The sequence below is a fragment of the Stegostoma tigrinum genome, chromosome 11 (genome assembly GCF_030684315.1).
Source record: "Stegostoma tigrinum isolate sSteTig4 chromosome 11, sSteTig4.hap1, whole genome shotgun sequence".
Classification (NCBI taxonomy): domain Eukaryota; kingdom Metazoa; phylum Chordata; class Chondrichthyes; order Orectolobiformes; family Stegostomatidae; genus Stegostoma; species Stegostoma tigrinum.
Window position 1 is genome coordinate 17541049 of NC_081364.1, and position 20705 is coordinate 17561753.

Here is a 20705-nt window from a genome sequence, read left to right on the forward strand (position 1 = left end):
ATGAGTTGTCTCCCATGATGGGAACAACCATTGTATTTTATTGTCAGTGTCATGGCCATGGGTCAGAACCCTGACATACTGTGGGCATTCTTAACTTGTAATTCCTCTCTGATGAAGGGTCTAGGCCCGAAACGTCAGCTTTTGTACTCCTGAGATGCTGCTTGGCCTGCTGTGTTCATCCAGTTCCACACTGTTATCTTGGATTCTCCAGCATCTGCAGTTCCCATTATCATTGTAATTCCAAAATCTGTTTTTAAAAGAAGACTGATACAGTGAAAAATAGCCGTGGATGTAAATTAAGTGACTGTTGGGTGTGTGTGTGTCTGTGAGAGAGAGAGAGACAGACACAGTCTCATCGAATGCCACACCTAAAAGATCAAAGGGAACTTCAAACAACAACTCTTCAAAGAAGGAAGAAGCAAGTCAAAAAAACTAAAATGTAATCTTTTATGACTACAAAGATAACGAGTGATTAATGACCATCTCTTCAACAATAAGTCACCTCCTGTGAGCTATGTCCTGAGCTGCAAACACATTTTGTGTTTTTTCCCTTTGAACAATACAAATGGGCAGGGTTAAAAAGCCAGCTTCAATGCTACTGGACTGTGCTGGTGGGATTGAGGCTCTCTGTGTGCTAGTGAGTTAAATTGTGTTAGACTGAGTTTGTGAGTCCAAGAGTTACCCAGAGTAGCAGGTAAGGGAACTCTGTTACTCTGAGTCAGCTAGCTAGAAAACCAGGCAAAAGGATTCTGGACAACGAAAGGAACCTGTCTCACTCTGAATGCTGAATTCAGTCATGGTCAAAGGGAACCAGAACAACAGAATCTCAACCAATCTACAAAATACGATTATTGAAATTGACTGTTCAACTACCAACATCAATGTGATCAGCATCCTCACTGCATTGGCTGTATCTTTCAACTGTTCTCTTTTTAATTATCTTTTTGGATTTAGCTCTTGTTTGAAGTCCCTGTGTACATATGTTGCATTATTAATTACTAAATGTCAGAAGAATTAGAAAACTCACTCTTTGCTGACTCACAAAATAACTGGTTACATTAGCTCTTTTTACAGCATAAGATCATTTGGATCTGGAGAAAGGTCTCAATAGGAGAGGTGATCTGTTTGTAAATCATTTTGTGACCAATAAGACAATGGGTAAACAAGGATGGGGAGCAAGTTCATCCCATCTCATTTGGGATCTTAACAATTTGGGATATTCTATCCAGAACCATATCAAATTGGGGAACCTCGTTTAGGCATTAAATCAGTCACTGCCAGCATCAAGTTCTGAAATCCAATCTATAAGGTATTGACTCAGCAATGACTGGCTTTCCTCTGATTACATGAGGATTAGGGATTGTATCCCAACCAGGAGCTGGTTACTAGGTACTCAAGAAACAACTGAGGCTTGAAAGCTGGATCTTCAGGACAATATATCCTGACTTGCATAAGGATTTGCAGCAGAAGAGAGATCTTTTGTTTACATCCTGTTTAAAATCATCTATTTTTGAAATGGATATTTAGCTGGAGTGACAACATAGCTACCACTAATTGCATGATGCCAGTTGACCACAATTTCTAGAAAATTTGGATCAGCAGAAGTCAGTAGACAAAAGCTTGCATTATTGGTCAAGGAGACCACTGAAATGCCTTAACGCTCAACTAGGTGATCATTGCTATTTGATACCAAGCACAAGAGTTTTAGGCCCGGATATGAAAACCCTACTTATTAGCTGAATAACTAAGATAGAAATCCAAGTTGCATGACTGAAAGTGCTAGTTTGTTTGAAACATCGTTAATACAAAGTTCTTAATTCTTTCTGTAGTCTGCTTGTAACACCAGAACAGTAAACAGTTCCAAACTTACTATTGGGTGAATCTGATCTCTACCTGTCTCAAAAGACTGATTTCTGAAAGAATCCTTTATTTCACATGTGAAGTGAACCACTTTCCAGCTTATAACTACGTTGCCTTCACTAGCTATTTGGCTGATTAGTGCTTTTGTAAATAGAACATCTGTGCACAGTCACTGAAATAACTTCCACTGGATACTGACTTAATTAACTCTCTCATTCATGTGAACTAATTCCAACAACTTTGATTTTAAGTAATTTGTAATTTGTAGCCTATTTCCTTTCTCACATGTGAATGTGTTGTGAACCATTTCCCTGGGTTTTGAATACTCTAGTAAAGTCTACTTTGTATTCAAACCAAAATAATTCGCTGCACATTATTTTTAAACTGGACCTCACAAACAAGGTTTGAACAAACACATTACTGCTTATTTCTAAAAGTGAAAAGAAAAATAGAAAAAGAAATTAAAAGTCACTTCAGTTATGGATGGAAGAGGAGAATAGTAAGAATAACTCAACTCACCTCTCTTGTCTGTGATAGATAGTATTGAATGACTGTGAGCTATACAAGTTCATCAGTGATGTTACCCAAGGAGGTGGCTCATGCCAAGAGGCCAGTAGGGAACACAAAGTTGTGATTCAAGGATGCTATCATTGACTTGAACACCCTCAACATCAATTGCAACAAGTGGGAAACAAGCTGATGCTCAATTGCCAATGTAGACACCAGTTATGGACAGGAATTTTCCACCACAACATGTGATTTCAGAAGCTCTAAAGTGTCACTAGCCCTGAAAACGAGGCATGAGAGCAGAGAGCTTCCTTCACCATTGGCAAGGGATAACTTCATGTGTGGCAACTGCAACAGAAAGAATCAGCTTGTTCAGCTATTAAATGAAGTGATGTAATCTGACCTCACCAAAGTTTCTGAAGATGTATTCCCATCAACTGTTAGTGGGAGAATGTCAACAAACCAATAATATTTATTCCAAATTTTAATAAAAGCTTACTTATTCAATTTTGTAATCCTAGCTGTCAAACTGTATTCATGAGGGAACTGTTGAGACACTATAAGCTTATTAGGAGAAGAATGACATAGTCCTCACTGAATCGTGGTTTGACAATGTAAATGGATTAATCACAAAACAGTCTTTAAATACCATTCTTTGTCTCACTTCCATTTACTGAAATTCTGCGGTAACAGTTACTCTGTTCGACAATTGATTTCCACCGTAAGCTTCCCAAAATTATTATGAAATCAGGAAAAATAGACTAAATTGTTGCTTTGTGTCCACTTTTCAGCTTGAAACAATTAAGGAATTGTTTATAATGTACTAACTCTTCAAACAAATGAAAAGAAAGAAATCGAAACCTGCTCAGCAGCATTTGAACAGAGCTCAGCTCATGGGCTACGAACTACTGAAAAAGAATAGCAGGCACTTGAAAAGAACATGGAATCTGGCACTGATGTAACTGCAAAACAATGTTGGATGTTGAAGAGAGGGGTGTACAGGGTTACACTGGAGTAGCTTCTGATGCAGCATTGTACAATGTCAGGTCCTCAAACATAAGGTAATTTTTCAGTGACTGTGGGATGTCAAGAGTCCTGATGGCATGCAGCCTCCGATAGCCAATCGACTCACGGATCTTCAGCCGGCAGGTTTGCTTTAATGATAGTGGGTTCTTCTGATACCCATCTATCCAGGACAGGAAGGTGGTCTTGGAAGCCAACTGTTTAGGGGCCTCTCCGGTGTTCTGAAATAATAACACACTTCAAAGTGTCACTGCTTTTGGGCCGTAGCTCAGTGGATCACAACTTCAAAATATAAGCTAAGTGCTAGTGACTCCACAATCTAAAGCAAAATGGGCAATGTAATATCACTGGAAAATGAATTTTGAAGCTGTAACGGCGACACATTTCAGAAGGATACTTACTTTTTTAAACTTCTATTAATTTGCTTATCTAAAGATTAATGAAGGTATTTTCTATTAAGAAAGGATATACCTTAATTACATGCATATCACTTTTATTCAAAGATAGCCCATTCTCCAATTAAAGATGTGTCCCCTTCTTCATATATGCTGTCAGTTTCTTCAGCACCTCCTATTTTTAGTTCAGACTTATAGCATCACGGTAATTTGCTTTCACTTCTATAAAGTATCGTTTCAGTTTTCTGGTACAACCATCAATTTACTGGTGACCCAGGTAATGTTTCGGGGACTTGGTTTCAAATCCCACCATGGCAGACAGTGAAATTTGAATTAAGTTATTAAAAATCTGAAATTAAATGTCTGTTCTGAATTAAATCTGTTGTTGATTTTCAGAAAACACCATCTGGCTCACTAATGTCCTTTAGGGGAGGAAATTGCCATCCTTCCCTGGTCTGGCCTACATGTTAGTCCAGACCTACAGCAATGTGGTTGACTCTAACTGCCTTCTGGGTAATTAAGAATGGGCAATAAAAGCTGGCCTAGCCAATGATGCCCTCATCTCATGAACAAAAACGTTTCCTTTTGTTGCAAACTGATTGAGTGACCACTGTGACAAAGAAGAGCCAAATTGTGGCTAGCAACCATTTTAGTATTTGGAATAACTAAGAAATTTTGTATTACATAAAACTGAAATAGAATTTAAAGCCATGTGATCTGCCAAAATGTAACATTTATTAAGAGGTACCAGTCCCTCTGTCAAATGGATAAAGTTGCCAGCTCTTAATCTACTGCCCTTGACACTTTTGGCTGCCAGGTCGGATTTTCTGGTCCCTCTGCACACCATGGTTGAGTACAGAACCTCAATATGACAGGAATGCTACAAAACAGAGCACTTTTAAATTTTTTTTTTCATATCATTACTCAAAAGGGGTGGCATGGTGGCTCAGCAGTTAGCACTAATGCCTCACAATGTCAGGAGCCCGGATTCAATTCCACCCTCGGGTGGCTGCTTGTGTGGAGTTTGCTCATTGTATCTCCGTGAGTTTCACCCGGATACTCCGATTTTCCTCCCCAGTCCAAAGATGTACAGGATAGATGATTGGCCATGCTAAATTGTCCAGTAGTGCCAAGGATAGGCATGCTGGATGGGTTACTCATGGGAAATGCAAGGTTATAGGGATAGGGGTGGGTCTGGATGGGATGTTCTTTGGAGGGCCAGTGTGGACTCAATGGGCTGAATGGCCTGCTTCCACGTTGTAGGGATTCTATGATTCAAAATAATTGTGGCAAATACTTATATTTGGTTTTACCAAATGATAACTGATGTTATCAAAACAAGCTACATTTTCATTATCTCATTTCTGTTTGTGGAACTTTATTGCAACTAAAGATGGCTGCTATGTCCCTTAACTTACAGCAGTCACTATGCATCAGATATACTCAATCAGTGCTGAGGCAGTTGGGGATATCCTAAGGTTGTGAAAGGAAGTATATAAATGCAAGCATATTTTATGTAGTGTCACCATCATTTACATATCACATTAAACTAGAATCATGATAATTAGATGACAGAAATGGGAAAAGGCTTCGAAGAAAATTTAATCTGCGCTCTCGCCCCGCATTCTGCACAGAAATATATTGCCATAGCTTGCATTCAAAATAAAGTCCATTTTAGTTTGTATCAGTGGGACTTATACTTACTGGAGCAGCATACCATTAGGTTCTTATTTTATTCAGGAATATTTAGTAGTTAGAAGGTATTTATTCAATTTGGTAACAGTATAGTTAATTTGTTTACTGTTAATGTTCAATAAATAAATTGTTACTTGTTGATTTTAAAGTGAGTGTCAGGGATTTATTCTATTTACCCAACAGAAGTTGCTGAAGAACCGTTACACTACTTTTCACACTCATTTTACATATTACGGGATGTGGTGCTCCTCTTTGGGTGTTTCGGTGTTAGTTCTCAGATGGGCATCTGCTTTATAACATTATAGTGTAGCATTTCATCTTGTACAGATCAGGACAATTTGCAAGAATATCTATATAAAGAGAACAATGTTTTTACATTGTGTGAGAAGAGAATGCTGATTTGTTTTCACTCCGACAAGTGATTAGTTGGCAATGCCTCTGTTATTCAGAGTTCATTTACCAATCAGTGGGTCCTTCTCAAACAGTGCAAACATCTTGTGCCTATTTACTCTAGCATTCTTGTAAATTGTCCTGATTGGTGGAAGACAAAAAAAGTTTCACCAATGTATGTGATTTCTCAGCAACACTCATGTTTCTCATGAGTGAAGCTGAGTGTATGACATAGGCTCAATTTTGAAGTTGCTGAAAACAAAAGTCAGGAGAGATGCAAAATAGACTGCTGACTTGTCACCAGCTTTACATGATTTCATACATTCGATGGTCTCTCATCTCATGGTCAGGAATAAAAACAGAAACTGCTGGAAAAGCTCAGCAGGTCTGGCAGCATCTATGGACAGAGTTCACATTTCGGGACTAGTGACCCTTCCTCAGAACTCCCCATGTTGCCTGATGCTGCTGATGAACCAATGCTTCTTTTTCTTCCCATACCTTATTTCTGTAAGTGATTTTTGCTCCAGACAGGACAAGCAGTCGCAAACAGTCAAGTTGTCCACTACAGGCAGCCAAGTACATGGGGGTTACACCCCAGTTGTCAGGAAGGTCTACATCTGCTCCATTCTGAAATAGAAAAAAGGTGGGGAGGAAAAGCTTGATGCTAAATCTATGAGATATAATGGATCTTTTAAAAATCTCTTGCAGGTAGTTACATTTGAAAAGATTACAATGTATTCACATCCTTTTGAATTTCTTCCACTATGGACTTTTATCATTTTACCCTTTGCTTTGATATCCCTGGATAACACGCTGACTCCAACTGAAAATCTGAGCAGACAACGTGTTCCCAAGCATTATCAGTTGTTAAATGTTGTACGGGAGTCCTGTTCTTCTTTGTGGAACTCAGTGCTCCAACCTTCACCTTATATAGAGGCAAGGAAGCAGGTCCAATGCAGCCAGCGATGAGGATAGCACTGAGAAACCAATTTGATCCTCAATGGCTGTCCTACCAACTGAACTGGTCAAACTGTGCAAGGAGTCAGAGTTGCAACGGAAGCATACAATCTTACTTGCATGTTTTAGCCTGGAGCTATGGACTGTGATGGTAGAGTCCCCAGTTCCTTTCCAGTATGCAGCTAACCAGGAATCTACTCCACTGTTACCATCTATCTGTGTCATCTTTGGAAGGGTTTACAATTTAACATTCAACCTGTTTGGCCAAGTTACGACACAAACTCCATGGCAGTCAAGTTCTGGAGTGGGACGTGAACACAGAACTTCTGGCTCAGAGGCAGGGACACTATCCACTGCATCACAAGATCTCTACACTGAAGAATTAGACTGGTCATTTCCATTCTGACTTACTTTCTCATAGGGAACTGTACTCTTTCATTCTCAAAAATAGCAAAATGGCATGGGAAATCAACCACTTGGAGCATCACAGCACCAACTCATATCTTACCACTTTGGTTTGATATCGTGAAACATTCAGGTCAAATTTGTGACTGCAGGGTTTATTTTAAAGGCCTGAACCAAACAGTTACTATTCTCTCAGACTAATTCCTGATTTGCGAAAGTTTCAGCTTCAGTTTGCTGATTATTTGTAGCCCATAAAGATGTGCTGAGTACCATGCCAGAGCGCTAACCTGTATGAGAAGCAGAGCACAATCAGGAAATAGACCAATTACAGCATGGAGTGGAGTGGCTCCATGTTTACACTGGCTGTTGGCATCAGCACCATGTTCCAGCAGTAACTCGATGCAAGCTCGCTGCCCTTTGTATGCAGCCCAGTAGAGGGGGCTCTTGCCATAGTAATCCTTCTGATTGACCTGATCCTCACCTGAAATGGCACAAGATCAAAAAATAATTATTACGCTTGAAGTGACGTTACAAAACCTCAGATGTGTTTAACTATGTTTCACAGTCACTCCTCATATTTTGCATGTGTGTCAATTAATTAGAAGATTGTTATACTGTACCAAAGCACAGGGTCAGTACGATAAGAATAACATATCCTTCCTTCTACTGTGTCCCACGATACTGAGGACACAACACTGAATGTGTGTGTTTTCATTTTGTTGTCAAATTATAACATTTGTGAGTTCTTTTCACTCTTTCAAAGCTGCATTGTTTACTAAAACTTAAACACAATTCTTAGCACATAAGATCATAAGAATGCAAGACAGAGGAGCATTCAGCCTATCAAGCTGCTCTGCCATTCAATAAGCTCATGGCTGATCCGTTAATCCTCAACTCGACTTTCCCGCCTTTTTCCCAGAAAGCTTGATTGCCTTACTGATTAAAAATCTGTGTATTTCAGCCTTGAATATACTTAGTGATCCAACTTCAACAGCCCTCTACAACAAAGAATTTCACAAATTCACTAGCTGCTGAGGAAAACAATTCATCTTCATCTCTGTCTTACATGTGTGAACCACTCTTCTGGGATTGTGCCCTGTGGTCCTAGACTCTCCCACAAAGGGAAATGACCTCACTAAATCTACCCTGTCAAGCAGCCTAAGAATCTTGCACGTTTCAATAAAGCAGTCCCTCATTCTTCTAATCCCTAATGAATGCAAGAACAACCTACACAACTTTTCCTTATCATAAAATATCACCATAATTGGAATCAACATAATGGACCTTCTAATGCCTTTAATATCAGTGCATCTTTTCTTTCAGGTGGGCACTAAACTGTTTGTTGTATTCCAAGTGTGGCCTGACTTGTGCCTTGCATGCTTTTAACAAAACTCCCCTCTGTTTATACTCTATTCCTTTCGAAATAATGACTGACAGTCTACTTGCCTTTCCTATAACCCACTGAACTTGAATGCCAGCTTTCTCTAACAAATGCAAAAGGAACCCTGAAACCCCTGGAATGGAGCTTTCCGCAGTCTTTCTCCATTTAAATGAATTTCAGCTCTGTTTTCCTGAAAATCTGCATAGCCTCACATTTTCCTACTTTACATTGAATCTACCAATGTTTTTCCCAGTCATTTAACCTGCCTATATCCCTCCGCACTAGTCCTAATCTTCGCCTCCCACAGTCCTGACCCCTCCAACTCCAACCCACACCCCTACCAGGTTCTGATCTACGCTCAATCCCAATTGGGCTTCCTTGCACCCCTGCACCCCGGCCCCCTACACCCCTCCACCGGACCCAAAATCCCACACAGTCCTGATTTTCCCATTCCATCCTATCTCTTCGTCCCAGTCACCCAGCCCATCTACATCCCCCTGAAATCTGCAGACACATGACTTAAAGTGGCATATTGCACTGGTATGCATTGGTGTCAGCAAATACCGCCTTAATAATTTAGTTTAGTTGGAATGCTATTGATATCCTTTACATTGAAGGCTGGTTCAGAGCCTCTGCCTCTGTTTATTCAGGCCTCTGCCATTTCCTGGTTCCCTATTATTGTCTTTTTCGATTCATTTTTGTGGGATGCGGGTGTCACTGGCTGGCCAACATCTATTGCCAGTCCCTAGTTGCCTTTGAGAAGGTGGTGGTGAGCTGCCTTCTTGAACCGCTGCAGTCCACCTGTTGTAGGTTGACCCACAATGCCATCAGGGAGAGAATTCCAGGATTTTGACCCAGTAACAGTGAAGGAATGGCGATATATTTCCAAGTCAGGATGGTGAGTGGCTTGGAAGGGAACTATTTCATTCTGTAAGGGGCCTCTGTTCACTTTGGCCTTTCTTTTCTTTTACATAAATTTGAAGACGTTCTAATGTTCGTTTTTGTATTACTTGTGAGTTTGCTTTCACGTGTTCTTCCTGGTGAAGATGGTGCTTCAATGAATCAGGGTCAAATGACCAAATCTGTAAGAACAAATTTCTGCTTGCTATGTCTTATGAGAGCTCGCCACACAGAAGAAAACATCTCTTTCTTCCTGAACCAAATGTTTTGGGCTTGTTTCCAATTTAACACCAGTAATATCTTACTGGTAGACCTATAGCACAGCATTATGAGATTCAGCTTCTACCAAAGTTCTGTATCAGTGATAATGGGAACTGCAGATGCTGGAGAATCCAAGATAATGAAATGTGAGGCTGGATGAACACAGCAGGCCCAGCAGCATCTCAGGAGCACAAAAGCTGACGTTTTGGGCCTAGGCCCGAAATGTCAGCTTTTGTGCTCCTGAGATGCTTCTGGGTCTGCTGTGTTCATCCAGCCTCACATTTCATTATCTACCAAAGTTCTACAGTCTTTCCCTAATTCAAGTCTGAGCTAGGCGGATTTTCAATTGATAAAGGAATCAAGTGTTAAGGGGTAAAGGCAGGAAAGTGGACTTGAGGATTATCAGATCAGCCATCATCTCATTGAATAGTAGAGCAGACTTGTTGGGCTGAATAGTCTACTTCTACTCCTACATCTTATGGTCTTATGGTAACTTCATTCTTCTTTTCGACATCCCGCTTTGGCTGAAGTCAAAGGTGTATAGTCTCAGTGTTCTATCCAAGTTTGTGTCAAAGAACATATCCTACCCATTTCATAAATTCTACAGTCCAACCTTCCCTTCCACTGGAAACCTGACAATATTCTTTTGACCTCAGTACATGATTTCATCACTATTCTTTGAGACTCTGCCAAACTCCAACTTATCATAAACTCTACACCTCCAATATCTGGGCCACACTGAGTTACATCCACCCATTTTCCTTATTGTGACCGATTTCTATTGGTCCATTTTGAATTAGAAAGCATTGTCCCTCCGCAATGTGACCTCTGCAAAGCCATCAAAGATACCAACAGGCAGTACCGGGCCAAGTTAGAGGGCCAAGCCAACTATATGGACTCCTGCTGCCTGTGGCAAGGCCTAAATAACATAACGGGATGCAAAATGAAGCAGAGCAAGATAGCGGACAAAAACATATCCGCCCCTGATGCGCTCAATGCTTTCTATGCTCAGTTCAAGCAAAATGGCGACAATGCAGTGTCACCTAGCCTAACAGCCCCGGACGCACCTGCTCCCTCCACCACCATTGCAAATGCTATATTGTTCTTCCTGGGTGTCCATCCAAGGAAAGCAGTGGGACTGGATGGTGTGTCCAGCCGTGCAATTAGATCCTATGCTGACCGCTGGGTGGCTCTGACCTCCATAATCAATGAATTGCTTCAAGACGCTGGTCATGATCCACACCAACACTAGGCTCCTAGCCTGCATTAATCCCCTGTAATTTGCCTACTGGCACAAGGGATCCACAGCAGATGCCATTTCCCTCACCCTGTCCTTACCCCTGGAACATCTGGACAGCAAGGATACCCACATCAGATTCCTACACATTAACTACAGCTCCACCTTCAACACGACCATCCCCTCCAGACTGATCTCAAAACTCCGAGATCTAGGTCTCGGCTCCACCCGCTGCAACTGGATCCTCAGCTTCCTGACTCGTAGACCCCAATCAGTGAAGATGGGCAACTGCACCTCCTCCACAATGAAACTCGGCACTGGAGCTCGCCCAAGGATGCATTCTCGGTCCCCTACTGTACTTCCTGTACACCCATGACTGTGTAGCCAAATTCCAAATCAATGCCATCTACAAGTTTGCCAATGATACCACCATGGACAGATATCAAACAAGAATGAGTGGGAAAGGAGATAGAGGGCTTAGTAAAGTGGCGCGATGATAACAACTTCTCTCTCAATGTAGGCAAATCTAAAGAACTGATCGTTGACTTCCGTAAGAAAGGAGGAGAACAATCCCCCATCCACATTAACGGAGCGGAGGTGGACAGAGTCAAGACTGTCAAGTTCCTAAGAGTGACGGTACAACAGCCTGTCCCGGACTTCCCACATAGATGCGATGGTGAAGAAGACTCATCAACACCTTTTCTTCCTTAGGCAGCTCGGGAAATTTAGCATGTCTGTAAGGTCCCTTACCAACTTTTACAGACGCACCATTGAAAGCATACTGTCCGAGTGCATAACCACCTAGCATGGGAATTGAAGATAACAAAGTGTGGAGCTGGATGAACACAGCAGGCCAAGCAGCAACTCAGGTGCACAAAACCTTTTGTGCTCCTGAGATGCTGCTTGGCCTGCTGTGTTCATCCAGCTCCACAATTTGTTACCTTGGATTCCCTAGCATCTGCAGTTCCCATTATCACTAGTATGGGAATTGCTCTGCCCAGTACCGTAAGAAACTAGAGAAGGTGGAATGCACGGCCCAGGCAATTATGGAAGCCAACCTTCCACCCATGGACTCCATTTACATGTCTCATTGCTGCAGAAAGGCTGCCAACATCATCAAATGCCCGTCCCACCCCAGTAATGCTCTCCTACAACCTCTTCCATCAGGCAGAAGATACAAAAGCTTGAACACGCACACCATGTTCAAGAACAGCTTCTTCCGTGCTGTTGTTAGGTTGATGAATGGACTCTGTAACTTCAAATAATGTTGATCTTGCCTCACGCATGATTTGTGCAGTGTAACCTGTATGCCTCACTCTAAGTTCTTTCTCAGTTTATGATCTGTATGTCCTTGATTACCCTGATTTGCCTATACTGCCTGCAAACAAAGATTTTCACTGTACTTAGACACATGTGACATTAAATCAAAACAACTCAAATCTTGTACAAAATCCTCCCTAGCTTTGGCTCACTTAGCAACATCCCCCAGTCTCAGGTTCTAGTGCGTATGCTCCATTCTTCCATGTACCTTCCTTCCTACTCCACCCTCACTGATTATCAGCAAGGAGCACATGCCTATTCTCTGGAATTGTCTCCATAGAATTTTGCCACCTCTCATCTGTAAAAGTTTCATCAGTTTGACCTTAGTCACTCAGTTAGCTTTTCTTCCACCGTTTTTCAATTATTTCTGTGTTGCTCGTAATTTAACGAAATTCTGTAATTTAACGAAAATTGGTATTTAAATACTAGGACTTGTTTAAGATCTATAACAGTTTCCAAAGGTAAAAGGAAAGAGTTGCAATATCACTGCCATGAATAAACTGGTACTTCTGATATAACCCCTATTGTACCTGCAATGCAAAGCAATGCCTGCAGTCTCTCAATGTTCCCATGGCTCGCTTCACAATGTAGATCAGTCCATTTGTAGTTGTAGTTGGGTGCTGTTTGGTACTGCTGCCCCTGCGATGTCCCTTGCTGGAATCTGGTGTTTTTTAGTTCAGCCCCGGACATGGAACTGATATAAAATCCCATTCTGTTGTGTCTGTATGGGAGAAAGAAACTAAGCATTCATGGTATGAACTTCATAAAGGTAGTCTGTAGCACTACCTAGCAATCCGACAAGATACTTAGTGGGCAGCACGGTGGCTCAGCGGTTAGCACTGCTGACTCACAGCACCAGGGACCCAAGTTTGATTCCACTGCTGGGCGACTGTCTGTGTGGAGTTTGTACATTCTCCCTGTGTCTCGTGGGTTTCCTCTGGTTTCCTCCCACAGTCCAAAGATGTGCAGGCTAGGTGGATTGGCCACGCTAAATTGCCCATAGTGTTCAGGGATGTATAGATTAGGTGGATTACAGGGGGATGGGTCTCAGTGGGATGTTCTGACGGCTGGTGTGGGCATGTTGGGCTGAAGGGCCTGTTTCCACACTATAGGGATACTATGATGATGATACCAATGAAAGTTTTCATAAATGGAAATAATGTTACGTAAAATTCCACCAGTGGCCCACTGAGCAAATGCAATGTTGTACTAAGCTTTAGAAGCTGTGATCAAAAAGATTTTAAATGAGAGAGAGAGGCCATTTTACCAAGTCTATGTGAACTATATTTCCGCAATACATATCTACTCAATCTAATTTCTGTATATTTCCCTGATATCTTGAAATGTGTTTTTCATGTTGTTGATTTTCCTTTTAACAGTGACAATAGCTTCTATTTCCAAGATTGTTTCTGGTAGAGCATTACATCTCCTAACAAATCTTGGCTTATCTCCTGACAAAGAAAGCCTAAATCTCTGCTGGGTTTGGTAATAGCATTAGAGAGCTATCACTTTGTGTCAATTTCACCCGGTATATGGCTACCAACAGACCGCTGCCAGGAGCCAAGGAAAGTCCTGGCCAGGTAGAATGAAAGCAAAACAGTAGCATATGCCAGAGATCTGAAACAGACGCAGAAACTGCTGGAGAAACTTAGCAGGTCTGACAGCAACTGTGGAGCGAGAAACAAAATTAATATTTCACATCTGATATGACTCTTCTCTAGAACTAAAATGGTGGATTTTATACTTTTGACAGAGGTGGAAGAGGAGAAAAGAGAACATGTGGAAGTCCAGTATAAAAGACAAAGGGGTTACTAACTAGGGTGAAAGGTATCAGGATGTAAAGTTGGAATAAATTGAAATGTAAAGGACTGAAAATGTGCTCTTTTAATTGAAAACAAGCCAAACAAGACACAAACAAGACAAACCAGTTGAGGGAGAGAAGTAAGAATTTAAAAGAGATGGAGGACAGACCATATAAGGCAGGTTCTGAAGTTGTAGAATTTAATAGAGAGGTTGTAAAGGGTCTACATAAAAATGACATGTTGTTCTTTGAGCCTGTACAGTGCCTCATTGGTACATTGCAACTGGCTCAAGGCAAAGAAGTTATCATGGGAGCAAGGGAGTCTTTGAAAGGGCATGGAACTGGGAGGTCAAGATCATTCCTATGGACAAGATAAATGTGTTCCACGAAGAGGTCACCCAGTCTTCATTAGGTCTTGCTAATGTAAAGGAGACTACATTATGAGCAGCAAGTATTGTAGGCTAGATTGAAAGAAGTACAAATAAAAAGTTGTTCCACCTGGAAGATGCGTCGGGTGGTGGGAGGGAAGAGAGGAGGTTACCGGGCAGGTGTTGCACCTCTATGATGGCATGGGAAGGCGCTATGCGATGGTGAGAAAGTGTTAGGAGCAAGGGAGGAATAGGCCAGTATGTCATGGAGGGAATGGTCCCTGCAGAATGCTGACTGTGAAGAGATGGGGAAGATATGTTTGGTGCTGGCATCTTGCTGGATGAGGCAGAAGTACAGAGGATGATCTTTTGAATGCGGAGACTAGTGGGTTGGAAAATTTGAGCAAGTTGCTTGGGGAAGCAGCAAAGGGATATGGACGTAAGTGTGGAAAATGAGTTGCATACAGCTAGGGCCTGTCAACCACAATGGGGTGTAATCCTCAGCTGAGGTCATGTCAGAGGCACCCCAGTGGAAAGAGGTATAATTGAGACAGAGACAGAGAAATTGGGAGAAAGGAATGGAATCCTTGCATGAAGCACGGTGTAAGGAGGTGTTGTTAAGATAACTATGGGAACCGGTGGGCTTGGAATGGATACTGGTGTACAGCCTATGCCCAGGAAAGCAAAGTGAGAAGTGAGAAGAAAGTGATTGAAGAGTTAGAGTTGGACCAGGTGAATCGCTGGCCTGGGGCACTTATTCTCCATCTTATCTCCTCTTTGACATGGGGTACCATGCTGCAGAGAGAGGTTTCATTTAAGTGAAGACCCCATGTAAATTTAAAGCAATGGCTGGAGTCAAGATATCAGGGCTCCAAACTAATTTCTACACTTGTCCCACATTTCTCTTGTTCCAAATCTTGGTAGAGTACCCTGGAAAGTTCACAGATTTTCAGATAAAAGAGTAATTTCTCAATTTTGAAGATGTTTACATTCCTCTTTTAGGTTTTCTTGCATGGAAAATGGAATATTCTCAGTGATAAAATGGATAATTGGCTTCTGCATTTATCTGCAGCCACTCACTGGGACAGGTACATAATAGTAGGAGAAAGTACCTTTGCATTATAGTGTCAATCAGGTAGTTTTGAGAAGGTTTTGATTTGGTCAGACAAAAGACATGTCATTGATTAATTTTAAACATTAAGCTTCTGTATCAGGCAAGCAAACCTCAGTGGTTTAGTGACTGTCATTCTTGAGGTGAACTGATCACTTTGCAACTGTGTTGGATCTGAAATGCTGCTACAATAAACCATGGGCCTTAATCTTAATTCCTGCACCGTCAGATAATAGGCATCGAGCAGTAACTTTCATACATGCAATGATTGCAAATGACCTACCAGCAATCCTTCATTTCTGCCATTGGAGCAGTGGCCTTCGAGTTAACACCATTGTTTGTGAAGCTACAAAATGATTTTTGTCCTGCCATGGAAGATTGGACTTCCTGGGCAAGTGAAGACTTTAAAATGGCCAACAGTCATCTGTAAAAGATTAAGAATTGATTACGCAGTAAATTTATTTAAAAAGCACAAAGCAATTACTCTTTAAAAAATCCACTATATCAGCTAAATGGCCAGTCATGAAGCATCTGTGACAACCGAGAAAAAATACAAATTTGGAACACCAAACCCATGAGTAATAAAGATGTGAATATTGAAACTTTTTCATTTGTAAGTTGGAAGTATAACAGGAATATTTCTTTTAAAAAGAATAAACATATTTTCCTTCCTACTTTTGCTACTCTGCTTTGTCTTTTGAAGATGCTCACTCTTCATGTTTTTGAGCAATATGAAATATCTTATGCCAGTAGCCATTATTCATATCAAGTCCAAACAGTGTCTAAGTGTCATTAGGATATGGTAGACAAGATCAATCACTTCTGGATTATGATTGTTACCAATTTTCAGAAATTATTAGATAACCAGTAGGTGCAGGAATGATGATATTCCCCTTTTGAGTCCAAAAAGATTGGAAATAAATGAAGGGCTCCTAATGTAACACTGATGAGTAATGACCAAAACAAACTGGGAATGAAGGCCTGCAGGTATGCATAGCTTTAGTAACCATTGTCAGCTAAGCTGCGGCAGTCTGTATATCTTATCTTGCATAGATAATTTAATTCTTATATATAATTTATCTAGGTTGAAATAAGAGGTTAACCTATGAGTTTACTGCTAATTTTTAAGGAGTTTGGCAACTAGTAAGCATTGTCTGAGCTTGAAAAGGAGGGAGAGAGGGTGAAGGTGGGGATATTTCTGCACCTTCGATCCTACCGTACAAAAGCAGCTTTACATCAGGACCCACATCACTGATGTCATTTGCTGTTTTATTTGTTGCATTTGCACGTTCTGCCAATAAATAAAAGAAACAGAGCAGGAATAGCCATGTAGCCCATTAAGCCTTTTGCATCATCTAACGTATTATTGGCTGATTTTTACTTCAACTCTAATTCCTCACTCATTCCCTATACTCTCTTATTCCCAGGCAGATCAGAATTCTGTCCATCTCAACTTCAAATATATTTAACAATGGAGTATTTCAAAATTTCTGGAGTATAAAACCTCAAAAACTCATAACCTCTGAGTGAAGAAATACCTCATTTTCATCCTAAATGATCAACTCCATACCCTTAGACCAAGACCTTGTGGTCTAGATTTCCCAATCAGGGAAACAACCTCTCAGTATCAAACCTGTAAAGATCTTGCAGAAGCTGAAATGCTTCATTGAGATAACCTCTCATTCTTCTAAAGTCTGAAATATATAGGCGTGATTTACTCACATCCTAATCTTAGGACCACCTTCTCTGCTTGAAGATTAATTCAGTGAATTTTCACAGTAGTACAATAAATACAAGTATATCATTACTTAAAAATGGAGACCGAAATTCAACACAGTGTCCCATGAGTGGTCTCACTGAAGCCAATTGCATGAAGGCATCTTTATTCTCATCTCTATTCTCTTTGCATTGAAGTCTAACATGTTACTTAACTTCCTAATTGTTTCCAGTATCTGGTAACTAACTTTGAGCTCTTTGTACCAAGCATACCCAAGTCTTGCTGTCATCCAAATGTCATTCTGTCCCATATTATTGCTCTATCTGCCTTTTTGTTGCCTACACAAACTGTCAATATCTCTTTGCAGCTTCTTTTTGTCCTCTTCACAGCTTGCATCCCATCTAGCTTTCTACGAGCAGAGTGAACTTTGATACATTGCTCTGTCTCTTTGTCTAAACTGTAGATACCTGAGGCCCCAGGACTGATCCTTGTGGCATTCTGCTACTTAAAGCCTTCCAGCTTGAAAAAGGCCTTGTTTTTTCCTACCTTTTATTTCCTGTCCATTTACCAATCTTCATTCATGGTAACATATTACCCTGATTCCATGAGCTCTTATCTTGTGGATTAACTTATTTTTGTGGCACTCTATCTCATGCCTTTTTGAAATCCAAGTATACTCTACTTCCGGTTTTCCCTCTCTTTACCCGATAGTAACATTTTCAAATGAAAAAAACACGCCAAGTAAAATTTGACAAATGCAATTTCCCTTTTATAATACCACGTTGACTCTGATGGTTTTAACATTGCCTCAGTTAGTCTGCATTAAATAGTCCTCCAATTTTTCTGGAGCGTGCATCAATTTCCCCCATCGCAGAAAGTGTTGGAAGGAAAGAGGCCAGATAGATACCAGCAAGAGGGGCTGCAAGATTCCGCAAGAACCCTCCTGCATTGCACATACCCACGAATTATTGCATTCAAGCCCCGGGCCCGGTTGGTTCTTGCTTCGCTTCCACTGGGAGCAAACGGGTCTTGCAATGGGTTATCTCAGCCCCAGAGCTCCAAACTCGCGGTGAAAATCCTATCTGGCAGAGGATATCGATGCTCAGGCAATTAACCTGAGCGCTGTCCGCGGTGCTGAACACTGGCCTCTCTTCTACTGTTGCCCCTCCCTCCGAGTACAGACGTGCGCGTCCTGGCCAGCACAACGTATGCGTGCTCGTTCTTGAGAGCCCCGAGTTCAGTCGCAAGATTGCAAAATCTTGTTCCAGAACGATACTCTGCGATTCGTTTCTTTATTTATATAGAAAACATTTACCTTCAATGTATCTTAACTTTTGTTTTCTTAATCATCCCATGGTTGTTCCAAATTGAAAGTGCCCTGCTGTAATAAAGGAGGCAACAACGCATCAAGGGGTTGTGTGGTACACTGGTCATTTCCCTGGGTTCACGTGTCATAACACATTTGGGCAGGTTTTTTTAAAGGAAAGGATGAAATTAAATTCAGTCAAAGCTCCTCCAAACCCAGTTGGTACCCTATTACTTGCATTAATAAAAAAAACTTCGAACAACAGTAAAATGCTGCAGATGCTGGAAATCGAAGTTAAAAAGACCTAGATACAAAACATTAACTCTGTTTTCTCTTGTGGATCAGGTGGACAGCAGAAGGAATGGTTTGGAGATTGGAGCTTTTAATAAATCAAGGATGCTGGGAATTTTGACCGAGCAAGTTTAAACTCTGACCTCACTTAAAACTACAACCAGGACATGACCTGCAGTCTTCTGTCAACCAACCAGTGCATGTGTCAGGGTGATCTCCAGCTATATTAGCATCACTATACTCCATATAAAGGTAGTAAAACATAAGTATATTGTTTACCAGTAAACTGTAATGGCTGGGATTAGATTTTGATCGATTCATTGGCTGGGCACTAAAGATCTCTATGGAAACAGAACATAGTTTCAACTCATTTAACAGACCAAAGAGATTTTCTGAGATGAAGCCTCCCAGACCGCCTCCGAGGAACACATGCTCGAAAGGAACTTTCTGACAGGACCTACACAGAGAACAAAGTAGGCCACTTCACTCAAAATTGGTGGTAGTATTTTATTCAAGCCAAACTTGAATAAAGTAAGAGTTAGTTAAATGTGGATTAAGTGACACTCAGTAAAGTGAGTTAAAATTGAAGTTGTTAGATGAAGTGAGATATAATTGCGGCAATGAATGTTTTACATTATCTAATCCTTTAAAGTACCAATGCTTAAAGAAGGGTTTGTTTAATTAAATTCAGTTCCCTGCCTTTTGCCTATCACACAAGGAAATACCTGGGTAAAAGTTTTGAGTACTCCTTTTTGGGCAGCACTCTCCACAGATGCTGCAAGACCTGCTGAGTTTCTCCAGCCGCTCTGTTCTTGCTTTAAAATTCCAGCACACACAGTGTTTTGTTTGAATAAATGCTGGAAAAACTCCATTGTTGGAGAAATCAATTTCAAAGAACTGTTGGACTAGAAAATGTTAACTCTGCTTCTCTCCCCAAAGATGCTGCCAGCCCTGCTAAGTTTCTCCAACATTGTCTGTTTCTTATCTCAAATTAAACCTTACCTAAGAGAGAGAGGGAGTGTCAATATTTTAAAAAGGATGTAAAAGAAAAACATTTGTAGATCATTGCAATTAGAAGCATCACAGAATTTGATGGACGGTTTTTGAGGTGCGACTCAATAGAAAACATAGCAAACAATGAAGTCAAAAAGAAGATTTTCACTCAGTCTACTGGACACAATAAATTCTATTCTAAGTAAAAATGTACTGGATATGCTTGGCAAGACTGGCAGCTTCTGTGACAGGAGAAACAATTAAAATTTAATCAAATGAGACTTCTTCAGAAACAATAACAAAAAATACTGGAAAAGCACAGCAGGTCTGGAAGCATCTGTGGAGAGAAATCAGAGTTAATGTTTCAGGTTCAGTGACACTTTCTCAGAAACAATGGAGGCTAGGAAAATGGTTGTATACAGAAGACAGGTTAGGGGGAGGGATTGAGGAGTAAACAGAAGTTGGAGATACACCCCAAAGAGAGAAAACAATTGGACAGACAGAAGGAGTGGATAATGATCAGCATGGAGCTAGAGGAGCACAACAGGTGAGACAGCATCAGAGGAGCAGGAAAGTTGAAGTTTCAGATCAGGACCCTTCTTCAGAAGTGGGGCTGTTCTGAGGAAGGGTCACCGGACCTGATATGTTAATTCTGATTTTTATTTTCTTCACAGATGCTATTGGACCTGCTGAGCTTTTCCAGCAACTTAAGACCTGGTGCCTGGGAGGGTGAGGTAAGGACATCGGAAAAGGTGCCTCAAGTCCTACAGTTGTTGAACTCTATGAC

The 20705-nt window shown here is 41.0% G+C and overlaps 1 protein-coding gene across 1 annotated transcript; it reads right to left on the reverse strand.

Moving 5' to 3' along the window:
* Nucleotides 1-3018: 3018 nt before the first annotated feature.
* On the reverse strand, nucleotides 3019-18498 carry LOC125460160 (ankyrin repeat and SOCS box protein 13-like). Its single transcript, XM_048547284.1, has 6 exons — nucleotides 18287-18498; nucleotides 15895-16035; nucleotides 12862-13052; nucleotides 7520-7713; nucleotides 6369-6497; nucleotides 3019-3611 (listed from the first exon to the last, which is right to left on the reverse strand). The coding sequence occupies exons 3-6, from the start codon at nucleotides 13040-13042 to the stop codon at nucleotides 3372-3374; spliced, it is 744 nt and encodes a 247-aa protein (XP_048403241.1). The 5' UTR covers nucleotides 13043-13052; nucleotides 15895-16035; nucleotides 18287-18498; the 3' UTR covers nucleotides 3019-3371.
* Nucleotides 18499-20705: the final 2207 nt, after the last annotated feature.

What these genes read in the sequence shown, in the direction of transcription:
- LOC125460160 (XM_048547284.1), bottom strand. Translation starts at nt 13,042, where the DNA reads ATGGGATTTTATATCAGTTCCATGTCCGGGGCTGAACTAAAAAACACC. An exon ending in GGCATTGCTTTGCATTGCAG is followed by an intron (nt 7,714 to 12,861) that starts GTACAATAGGGG and finishes GTGCCATTTCAG; the next exon opens with GTGAGGATCAGGTCAATCAG. An exon ending in AAATCACTTACAGAAATAAG is followed by an intron (nt 3,612 to 6,368) that starts GTATGGGAAGAA and finishes TTATTATTTCAG; the next exon opens with AACACCGGAGAGGCCCCTAA.